Consider the following 12,519-nt stretch of genomic DNA (forward strand, 5'->3'; position numbering starts at 1 on the left):
TACGCTGCAAAGGACGCACACGTCCACACGTCAACCCAGTGACCACATCCACACAACAGGCTGCAGGAAACGCACTCGCTGTTACTCATCCAGCCAGCTTGCAGGTCAAAAGGCCTCTGTGGCAGGAAAGTTCACGTCTGCACCGCATTGCCTTGTGTTCAACGTGCGCGCGTGAGCTTCCTATTGTGCGTCCCTGGCGTGCGTTTGTGTACGCACGTTGTGCGAGTGTTTATTGACTGCATTTTAATTTATAAACTCTTTTTATCTGTCTCTGTGACCTTTACTTCGGTTTTCTTCTTTTAACATTTTTTATTATTGTAGCACTTTGAGATCCTTGGTAAATGTAAAGTGCGTTACAAATAGAATTTATTATTATTACTATTATTATTAGTATTGCCCTGACTGATTGAGGCTTTTTTATGCTGCACTCTTAGACACACGCCAGAGTAGATATTAGCATTTGCAGGCCATGTGATGACCATAATCGGACCCTCACCAAGACCACCCACGCCACACCCTCCTCCTACCTACACACAGACAGAACATGTGACACCTTGACACCCCGCACAAAGCCCACATCATCACACATTTCAGTTCTTTAGCGAGTTGGTAAACACTCATCATTGATGACTCACAGGCTAAAAGCTCACGTGTTTATTTTGCGCACACACACACACACACACACACACACACACCTGAGTTGTGTGCGCGCGTGGTGACAAAAGAAGCCGAAAATAAACGGGGCTCATAGGGAGTATTGTAATCCCGACTTCCTGTCACAGTCAGCGCCTATTTACAGCGCAACAATGGGCAAAGGCACAGCCTGTGCATGCACTCGCCACTGGGTCGCTTCCACAATGCTTTTTTGTGTGTTTGTTTGTGGGGCGACACTGTGGTGAGCTCATGCGTGTGTCCGTGCGTTGGGGGGAAAAGTGTTGCTCTAAAGGAGAACCTTCTGGAATACGGTAGAGGTGGCAGTTAAGGCTACGTCTGCATGTATGCAAAAAAATAAATACAGAGCAATCACTCCTAAATACAAATCTAACCAGTTTTAGGGCTGGGTATCAATTCTAATTTCTCAATCGATTCGATTTCGATTCACAAGAGTTCCGTTCGATCAGATTTTTTTTTTATATTCAATTCGAATCACTTCACTTCAATCTGATATTGATTAATTAACTCTTTGACTGCCAAAAACGTTAAATAACGTTTAGTAAAATCCTATGGAGGAGTGCCAAAGACGTTAAAAGACGTTTGTTTCAAAACAGAGGTGAAACTAACCATTTTCTATTGTTGATTACTGAAAAACGGAATAAGGTAGACACAAACTTTTTTTTTCCTGATGAAAGATGAGAGTCCAATCTTTCATTTGGTAGTATGTGTGTTTCCATAGTCCAAACACATAAATTTCTGTGGACCTTGAAAGATCAGTCAAAAGATCAGTCAAAATGCTTAAATCGGCTGGCACCCACGGCATCCCTTTTCTGAAAACGTTTGGCAGTCAAAGAGTTAACATCAAGTCTTCTTAAATATCAATGACATGATAAAAGCTCCACAAATATTAAATTCCAAATAAAATTTTGTGGAGGAAGTGACCGGTTAAATGATTTGGTGTTATAATCACTGAAGTGTTACACAAACATTGGCATCAGCGAGGATGAGATGAAAATATTTTCACAATTGTAATTCAATAATTGTAAATATAAATTAAAAAGATTCTGTATTGTTAAGATGCATGATTTTATGGATCTATATCAGGCTTGAAAGGAAAATCGATTCGATATCGATGACTGGTATCCCCCCCCCCAAAATTTTTTAACCCAGCCCTAATTTTAGGAAATTAACACTTGGGAGTCAATGAGTTATTAGGGAATCTCGCATTCGAATACATTGGAGTCACTTAATTTTACTAACAGTTTTGTTAAGTATAAAAATGAATTTAATTAACAATTAATGAATAAATACCCATCCTTTTCAGAAAAGTTGGCCCCACTCCCGGTTGACTTTGGGTCAGATGCCGGGTACATATTTACATCTATGGACAATTCAGAATCTTCAGTGACTCTATCTTGCATGTTTTTGGAACGTGGGAGGAAGTACCTAAAAAAAATTCAAATAGTGTACAAACAAAATGGTTGTGAATTAACGATCACGTCATACAAAGGAGACAATCCCACTCAAGAAATGAACGCACACAGTTTACTTGTGTACCTTGGCCAAAGTTGCACAAACAGTCTGTTCATATGGACCTGACACACATGCCCTGCGATCGTTCCTGTATCAATGCTCTTGATGCAAATGTTTTGGACCTCAACCGCTGCGTGTGATCAGTCTTAATCCACGACCTGCAACTTGATGGAACACTTCCCCGCTGTTTTCCCCGAAGGCTCGACTCGCATTGATTGTTCAATCTGCACGTTTGGTTAAACAGGGATTGTGATCAAGACGCATTTCTTGGATGATTTGTTTCAGGAAGGGGAGGGGGAAGGGGAGGGAAGGGGAGGGGAGGCTGCTGTCGGGGCACCTGTGGATCCATCACGATGGATTTGGGCGCGTAAGAGAGCGGCGGGCAGCTAAACGCAGACACTCCAAGAATCTCTTTCTTCTCTTTTGAAGCGAGTTCAAATGCTCTTCAAAGAGCGTCTGCCTGCATGATGGCGGGCGCAGGAGGAGGAGGAAGAAGGGTGGGGGGGGGCACAGGAAGAGAGTGTTAGACCATGCGCTCTCCACACAGCCTCGGGCGCCACAGCTTCAATTTTGTCGTCGTTCTACTCAGACTCAACCAAGTTTGCCTTTTGGATTGTCTTCCTCCGCTTTATGGGCAACTCATCATTCGCACCCGCTACGATATTGTTGTTAACTTTTTTTTTGAATTACCATAAGCTTTCATGCACCAACATCATTGAACATGTTCAGTCACTAATTTATGCGCTAAAGAAAATGCTCGTTTCTTACGCTATCATTGATTACGATGGTAGGACACGTGACTGGCGCCAGCTGTCCACATCAAAGTCTACAATCACGCTGACCCCCCCCCCCGACCACACAAAAATCCTTTGATACTCCGCAAAACCCAAACCGCTGTGGTTTCATCGTCTTTCCGAACTCTCTTTCAAAAATCTTAGAGCCATTAGTGAAGCAATAAATGGTTACTTAATTCTGTCTGTTAGCGAGAGCCACTAACTACATCGTGATAACTTACATTGATGTTTCTGCATTTGGCAATTTATTATTATATTATATTATTAGTATGGGATTTTTTTTAATGGGCTTTAGGTGAACTGATGAATACACACACGCTCGCACGCACACACACACACACACACACACACACGCACATACACATTCTCACCCACATACAAAAAAAATAATATATATATATATATATATATATATATGTGTGTGTGTATATGTATATATATATGTATATATATTTAAAAAAAAAAACATTTATTAATTTTTTTTTTATTGATTTGTTTGTTTGTTTGTTTTTTAAAAAAGGAGAGCAATGATGATGTCAAATCGAATGAACAATACTGAGCTTTCCTGGGAAAAAAAAAGAAAAGAAAAAAAAAGTGAAGCAATAAATGAAACAATAAGACAACTGGGATGTGTAATAGGCGGAAATTAATCTGTACGCACTGACAAACTTCCATATCGAAGCATTACACCGATCTATTTTTAACAAAAGAGGTTTCCTCAAATTACTGATTTAATGATTTTCACTAATTATTGTCAACAATATATCCAAACTTTAAATCTTGAGATGACATCATGCTTCACGACTCCTGCCAAGGAAGAGCAGAGGCGCAGTTTTACGACACTTCTCAGATATTTCATCAAGTGTTCGAGAGTTAACAGATGGGTTCTGGAACTAATTTCAACTCTTTCGATTGGTCGATAATGCATAAAAATAACCGATGGCATGGGGACAGACCAGTAGTATCAATTTATGTATTAAAATGACCATATTTGGACATACATCGTTTCCTCCCAACAACAACGATATGTTCTGGGTTAGGATTTGGCTTTTGCATCATAAAAAGTTACAAACTTCCAGTCGTTAAAAGTCAGTTTCACTTAAGAGAGCTGAAATCCGACGGCAACAGGCAGTTAGGGCTGCTGAAAAAAATCATTGGCGACCCTCCTACCCACTTTTGAGGACTTACATGCTGCAAGAACCAAGACGAGGGAAGGCAAAATCCTACCGGACCCTTCACACATGTGTCATTACCTCTTTCAGTTACTTCCATCAGGTCGACAATATCAAACTAGCACACAGAATCTTACTTCTTGCCATCAATTCCCTAAACAGTGGGCTCCAAATTCCATCTGTCCCTTGAACTTGCATGTTCTGTATATGCAAAAGCCAAATATAAAGAGGCAATAAAGTTGCCCTGCTCCAGACGCACAAACGTCATCCAGTGTAATGACCGACAATGGGCTTCAATTAGCTCACCTGCGTCGCCTGCAGGCACCGCGTCCGCTCGCACGCTGGACTTAACTGCTGCCAGCTGAGGGACACATGTTGATCTGGAAAAGCACACTCGACACATGTTGCGCACCAACGCGTGCTGATGTGTGGCGCGCGGCGCCGCATGGAGGTCCTAAGTGGTACTTTTGGTCGTAGCCGTCTCCCGCTTCCTCTTTGACTCGGCTCGAGAGGTTACGTAAAAGCGGATGCGTATCCCAGGAAGAAAGCAAGAGTGCTGTTACGTAAAGAGATGTAGCTGTACAAAGGTTAATAAAAATGCAGCCTTGTACTGTTGGCAGTAGCCACGGGAGAGGAAAAGCTCGTGGAGCGAGGGCAACAGAGAATAGGTTATGTAAACAAATAAAGATGGGCCAAATTATTAGTGGCTTTGCTTCGGCGTTACATAAAGAGATGATTCCATGCCTCAACATGAAAAGCGGGATGTTTGCTGCTGGTGTGAGACGTCGCACAATCTCACCTTGCAACATGGAAAACACACGCCACACGTCAGACGTGCTCAGTCCATCCTCTGCTTCTCATCTACCTGTTGTCTTTTCATCCTGTCGTCAAAGCTGCCGCTCTCTTTTGTGGCTCGGCCTGTCACGCAACACTCCGTAATATGCGACTTTAGCAGAGCAAATACAGTCTGCAGGCTTATTAAAGCGTGCGTTTGATTGTGTGGTGTGCAACTGTCAGTAGCGACAGTCACTTGAAAGACAAAGGTTTCCTTTCAACAATAACGTCACCAGTAGGCAGACATGAAATGGAATCTGCATTATCACTGTACAGCGAAAGGAAATGTAAACAAAAGTCACAGCTAGCATGCGCGACAAAAACATGGTTTCCTTTCATGTTTTTTTATTTTGAATAGAAACATGGAAAATGTGCTTTATGTACCTTTTAAGACACCAGGAAACAGTTTAATTCTTTGCACGTCCATACTCACAATTTAAAATAGTTGGATCTCAAATCATCTTTCCCCATTGAAAGTGATGGAAATACCATTAATCCAGTCCTCCCAATATGAAAAAAAAGAAGAAAAAAAGACAAATATATTATAAAACTTAGTAATGACAATTGAATAGAATTTTTTGTTTGTTTCAAATCAATGGACATTGTGCTGCTCCTTCTGTTGTGTGCGCCTTGCCCACCTGGAGACAGTACAATTAAGACATACAAGGAGAAATAGAAAATTAAAGAAAATTGGGCTCACTCTAGATTGGTGTCTAAAAAAAAAAACAGCATGAAGAGCAATGATCCAAACTCAGAACCAAAAAAAACGCGGCCAAATTGCTGAACACCAGCATAGTGTGCCTCTTTTTCAAAGAAATATGAAAGGAAACAATATTGCTTAATCATCCATGAAGAATATATGGTGATTGTACGATTGTGTTATAACTTCACTGCGACTAATCTTGCCGTTGGTCATCAGATACTACTACAACAAGCGAATCCTCCACAAGACCAAAGGCAAGCGCTTCACCTACAAATTCAATTTCAACAAGCTGGTGTTGGTCAACTACCCGTTCATCGACATGAGCTCCACCGGTAAGACTGCAGAGCCGAGCGCCGTGTGCATGCTTGTTTATGTGCCTCTTAATCCCACAATATGATGGCGTGATTATTTGGGATTAGACGCCAAAGCTTTGTTGTTTCTCAGTATCCTCGTCTCTCTCGTCTCCAGGAAACGGCGTCCCTCAGAGCGCCCCGCCCGTCCCGTCTGGCGCCGGGACCCACTTCCGGTTCCCCCCCTCAACGCCCTCAGAAGTGCTTTCCCCGAATGAGGACCTGCGCAGCCCCGGAGGCCTGTACGGCTCGGTGGCCCGCCGGGTGGCCCGCGGCTCCGTGAGCGACTGCAGCGACGGCACCTCCGTCAATTCGGAGATAGAGGACGGCAGTACTGGTGGCGGTGAGGACAGGGTGGAGAGGAGCGTGGGTGGCGGAGGAGGGCCTGGCGGTGGAGGTGGAGGCTACCGGAGCATCATCCACCCCCGCTTGTCTCACGAGTCTCTCTTCCGTCTCTACGGAGGAGCCGGTAACCCGGGCGCTCACCCGGGCTCACGTGGCCCCCCCGGGCACCGCATCCACCCGGAGCCTTTGTCCCCCTTCCCCGTGTCCCCCCTGCCCGGGCCGGGAGGAGCGGGCCTGCTGGCCCCGCCTCTGTCCCCGGCTCTCAGCATGACTCCCGCGTCCCACCTCCCTTACACGCCCTCGCCCACTCTCTCGCCCATGCTGGGCTCCCACTTTTCCTTCAATCCAGAGGACATGAAGCGCTACCTGCAGGCCCACACCCAGTCGGTGTACAACTACGGGCTCAGCCCTCGGGCTTTCCTGCAGTACCCCAACATCGTCATCCCGCAGCCTCACCGGCCCGCCGCCGACAAGGTGGGGCCCGGCGGCGACCGAGGAGCGGCCGAGCGAGCCGAGAGAGAACGGGGAGGCGAGCGGCACCATCAGGCCCCGCTGTCCCACTCCGCCCACCACCACCACCACCACCACCACCCGCACTCGGCCCACCCTCACCCGCATTCCCACCCGATGCACCACACGCTGCACCTGGGCGAGGAGCCCCCGCACATGTCGCCCTTCAAGTTCAAGCTGCAGCCGCCGCCGCTGGGCCGCAAGCAGAGGGACGGGCAGCCGCAGAGCAAAGCCCGGCAGAGCTCGCTGTCCTCCGGCTCGGGTTCCGGCTCCATGTCGTCCACGTCCGGCCTGGGCTCTTCACTGTCCTTCGGCAGTGACCTGAGCTCGGCCAGCGGCTCGGGCCTCATCTCTGCCTCGTCCTCTACGCAGTCTCTTAACAGTGCAGGCCTTCCCAAAATAAAGGTATGAGGCCGTCGATTTGTTTTTGTTTTTTATTGTTTAACGCCGTAAAAATAAAAAAGGAAGGGAATGAGTCTTGCTGTAAATGGTTCATAAAAAGGCTCAGGCTAAACATTCCTCCTTCCAAATCTTGAGTAGCCGTATACTGTATGTGTGATGCGTTTAACTCATTCAAACAAAAAAACTTATAAATATGTTTTTTAATCCTTTGTCCTTCACTCACAAAAACATATTTATATGTTTTTAAATGCTAGAGCAAACAGAAAGCTTTGATACAGCTTCTGACACGAAGAGGTCGCTTAAAGCAATGATAGTTATTACAAAAAAACGGCCAGTAGGTGGCAGCAGAGTATAAGAGATCCGTCAGAGAAGAGTCTTTTCAACTGGTTTGTGATTAATGATGAAACTTAGCTAAATTCTAATGCTAATTGCTGCAAAACGGAAGCAGATAGAAATATACTTTTTTTCCTGATGAAAGAAGAGACTCTAATCTTTCTTTTGTTAGGTTCCATGTTTTTATAGCAATAGAACACAATATTCTGTGGGCCTTGCAAAATCAGTCAAAATCCAGTAAAACAGCTGTGAGCGAAGGGGTTTGCTTCAGTGAAAATGGCTGCGAGTGAATGAGTTAAGAACCTGGCATGTTTAGCTTCCTGTTTGTGCCCCGTCATGTGATTCAGGTGGAGCCCATCTCGGACATCGAGTCAGAGGAAGAGGTGGAAGTGACCGACATTAGTGACGAAGACCCCGACGAGCGAGATGAAGACTTTGAGCTTTTTGCGCACCGCCTCTCCGGAGCCGCAAACCACCGCCACCGCCACCACCTCGTCTCCAACGGCTCGGCCGCCCACTCGTCCCTCCATGACGAGGACCTGGATGAGGAAGTGTTCAAAGCCCCCGCCCCTCCTCCGCCCGGCCTTATGCCCTTCTTGGCCTCACAGCACGGCTACTCCAACTTGCAGCGCGGGCCTCTTGCCCTTAAGACGGAACCCGGCGAGGCAACGGACGCCAGCCCGCCCCCGCATCCGCCGCCCCAGACCAAGTGCATCCCCCTCAAGCTGCGCTTCAAGAGGCGCTGGAGCGAAGACCAGCGCATGGAGGCCTCGCAGGAGGAGTCCGACGACAAGAAAGTCCGGCCTCAGGAGCAGAGGGACGCTCAGCGCAACGGCCGAATGGAGACGGAGGAGGACGGGCCCGGCGAAGGGGACAGCCCACCTCAGTCGCTTTACCAGAGCGCCATCGGCCCGCCATTGCCCGCGCATGGGCGGGCCAGCGCTGAGCTACATCGTGCCGCGGCGCAGCTGTCCCTGGAGAACAAAGACTGCTGATTGGATCGGAGGCCGTATGTGTGTAAATGGATCCTCTTTAAGTCCCAAAGGTTCTCCGCCCGGCCCACTTCAACCGTCACCTCAAACACCGCCTTACTCGACACGCCCCCTCTCAGACCGACAACTTCTCCATCAGGATTCTTCTGGGACGTGTCATTTTGGGAAGAGGGACTTGGTTTCAGCCAGGGCGGCAACATTGCCTGTAAAGTCTCATTTCCATCCAACGGTTTGGTTCGGTTGGGTTCGATACGTCAAACTAACCCTGATAGGCGCGATGGTGATACCGACATGAATAACAAACCGTAAAACCCTTTTACATTTGCTACGCCAACAGTTGACTGCTGTAAAGTTGGTTCTGTTAGCTTCTTGGAATAGTAGCCTAGTTGTTCACAGTAGAGAGGTTCTGGGTTTCAATCCTCCCAAAATGCTTCTAGGTTCACTGAAGACTGAAGAAAAATGTGAACGCAGTCTTGGTGAACGTTGCCTCTCACCCAAAATCAGTCGGGTGTAAGTGCTGTTGAAAATGGCCGACTCGGTGCTAAAGCAGAAAAACGCGTACCGTACCGAGACCAACTGAACAATACCGCTGGCTGGAAATGGTTAACGAGTGGACTGCAACCCGAGAGACTCGTGGAGGGTTACCTCTCCCAAGGCCAGTCAAGCTCCAAAGTGCAGCTCCTGCCTCTTGTCACATTTTCCTCAGGGGTTTTTCCTTCGCTGAACCCCAAACCGGCGCTGGCGACCACATTGTAAATAGGCGACGATGACAAGTGCCTAGCCTCTCTCTCACATACGCACCACTTGGCAGGAGGGGCAAAGGGGGCTCTTTCGGAGATTGGAGGGTGTCGGGTGCTGACGTGCGCCTCCACTCAGGGAAGCCGGTTGCCGTTTGGAAAGTAAAAAACGAACATACGTGCTCTCAGCGCTCGTTTGTGTCCCACCCGCCTGACCTTCTGTTTTCTGCTGACTGTACACTCTCTTAGAAAATCTTAAACCCCCCAGCTTCTCCTGGCCTAACATTGACAACCAAGAACTTTTGCTCGACTCCCTTCACCAGCCTGAGCTCTTCTAACAATCAACAACACAAACCAATCAACAAAAAACCAGCAACAACACACACATACTTTGACATGCTCTCACAGTTTTACACTTTCCAAAATATATTTCACCCAAAAATGGAAAAATGTCACATTTAGATCATCGCTGCACATCCACATGGCATCAACCTCGCGAGAGTGTTTGAATGAGAGGGACTGAGAGTGTGTGAGACAGTAGTATGTGTGTGTGTGTGTGAGAGAGAGAGAGAGAGGAATAGAGAGAGTGAATGAAAGAGAGGGACATAGATTGTGTATGAGAGAGACAGAGTGGAAGAAAGAATGAGAGAGTGCATGAGAGAGGAAGAGAGAATGAGAGAGAGTGGTTGAGAGAGACAGAGTGCGTGAGAGAGAGTGTATGAGAGGGCGAGTCTATTGTGTTTGGGTTACTAGTTTTTTTTCTATTGTCACTCATTGTACATGTTATCCCTTTCATGGCCACTTTTTCCACGTATGTGTGAGAATAAACTAATTTGGTGTTGGATTAGGATTGTTAGCGAAGGCCTTAATCACACTCGCTTTCCAATCACAGCGTCACCTGTCCTGTCCTGTCCTGTCCTGTCCCGTCCCCATGAGAAGTAAATAATCCGGTGTTGGATTAGGATGATGAGGCAAACAATTCATTTGAATTACAGTTAATCACAAAGCACACCTGCGGTGGGGGCTCCACTTTTCACTTCTCTCCACTTCCTGTGTGCGTGTGAGAGATGCAGCTCAGGGCGAAAGCGAGCTGTTGAGGAGGTTAATGATTACTGGAAGGAAACGTCTGACGTAAGTCCTCAAATGCCCTCTCTCCTCATTCTATGTACGCACACACACACACACACACACGCACACACACTGTTGGTGCTTATTGGTGTGGCAGGATCAGACAGATCCATAAAACCTCCAGGCAGTTTTGTCATTCATTTCCCCTCACTCTTTTGTCTGGATGAGAGCATGTCACTCACGCATACAGCAGACACACACACACACACACACACACACAAACACACACACACACCGGTGCGCGTGTACTTGTAACTAACCGCTGCCTTACTGCTGACTTTTCCTAACCCAAAGCATCTTTCCCTGGCTTAAAACAAAAACAAAACAAAAAGAAGAAGGAAAAAAAAAAACTCAGCACAAAGTTTCTCAATCACAGGATAAATTTATTTTTCTGATGTTAATATTGTTCTTAAAAACCCCTCAACTTGGCATTATTATTACTATTGTTATTATTATTATTCCATAGCTTTTTCTGTCATGTACATCTGATCCCCGCCAAGCCTCTTTTACCGTTTTGAGATTTAACTTGTGAATTGCAACTCGAATGAGTTCAATCTTACCCATTTTATCTCGTTTGTCCCACCCCCGACCCTGTAAAGTCATTTTTATCTTGTAGTTTTTACCTTGGGGGAGGTTGCATCATTTTTGGGGAGGAGCCGATTGCGTGTACTATTGTTTGTGTAAATGTTACGAGCTTGTTACGTAACGCTCCTGACACGGAGATGAGATGAGCTGCGATGAGTTAATCCCGTGACGTAACATCATCATCCCCACCTTTTTTTCCCCTCCTCGTGGGTTGGTTGTTTTTCTTCCCTTCCCTCCAAAAAAGTTGTAATTAAACTGTAATCAGGGCTAATTAAAAGCAGTTAAAAGCCAAAACAAAAGCTCCCGTGTGCGTTTGTTTGTGTCTCACTCGTATGCAAATGCATAGTAGAGTGCTATTTAATAACCAGGATGTCTGAGAGTTTTAATGATCTGCTTGTTTGTCAACAAGGAGATTCACTTTTGAGTCTCACACTTTTATATTTGATAAACTTTACCGTTCAGTGAAATCTCAATTATCTACTTGATTTGGGCATGTACATATGAGAATACCCAAACATTTATTCAATTAATGCATTTTTAAAAATGCACTTGTCATTCATTAATGCACTTGTCATTAATTGGCTGAGCTGTCTTTAATAACAATTTTTTTTTATATTTAATTACATTATATTATGCTACATAATTTTATTTATTCATTTATAAATGCATGCAATTTTAATTCATATTTAAAAAAAATATTTTATTAAATTTGATAATGTAATTAAATAAAATATTTAATTATAAAATGCACTTGTCATTCATTAATGCACTTGTCATTAATTGGCTGAGCTGTCTTTAATAACAATTTTTTTTATATTTAATTACATTATATTATGCTACATAATTTTATTTATTCATTTATAAATGCATGCAATTTTAATTCATATTTAAAACAAATATATTTTATTAAATTTGATCATGTAATTAAATAAAATATTTAATTATAAAATGCACTTGTCATTCATTAATGCACTTGCCATTAATTGGCTGAGCTGTCTTTAATAACAATTTTTTTATATTTAATTACATTATATTATGCTACATAATTTTATTTATTAATATATAAATTCATGCAATTTTAATTCATATTTAAAACAAATATATTTTATTAAATTTGATAATGTAATTAAATAAAATATTTAATTATAATAAAGTAAATAAAAAGTATTTTAATTTGTATACTACATTTTCCCCCTCATGGCCAATCTGTCCATTGAAAAAAAACAATTGAGCAAAAATTTTGACTTTTCCAATTAAAATATTTTTTTATATATACTGTATATGTATAATGAAGTTTTTTTGCAGAGCAATACTGGCACCTAGTGTCGTGTCATACGCATAGTTGGAATTATAAAAACTTATTTACATTATTATTTGATATTCTCCAAGGTGACAACACACACACACACACACACACACACACACGTGTGGCATATTTTCCCCAAAT

The 12,519-nt window shown here is 44.3% G+C and overlaps 1 protein-coding gene across 1 annotated transcript in view; it reads left to right on the plus strand.

Annotated features, from left to right (window-relative positions):
• Window positions 1–10,902, plus strand: part of erfl3 (Ets2 repressor factor like 3) — a 54,659-nt gene extending 43,757 nt beyond the window's left edge. The window contains exons 3-5 of the mRNA XM_077574552.1: window positions 5,907–6,022; window positions 6,159–7,300; window positions 7,978–10,902. Of these exons, the coding sequence (XP_077430678.1) occupies window positions 5,907–6,022; window positions 6,159–7,300; window positions 7,978–8,625 (1,906 nt within the window). The 3' untranslated portion in view covers window positions 8,626–10,902. The remainder of the gene's footprint in view (window positions 1–5,906; window positions 6,023–6,158; window positions 7,301–7,977) is intronic.
• Window positions 10,903–12,519: the final 1,617 nt, after the last annotated feature.

The sequence above is a fragment of the Vanacampus margaritifer genome, chromosome 9, assembly GCF_051991255.1.
Source record: "Vanacampus margaritifer isolate UIUO_Vmar chromosome 9, RoL_Vmar_1.0, whole genome shotgun sequence".
In the NCBI taxonomy this organism is placed as follows: domain Eukaryota; kingdom Metazoa; phylum Chordata; class Actinopteri; order Syngnathiformes; family Syngnathidae; genus Vanacampus; species Vanacampus margaritifer.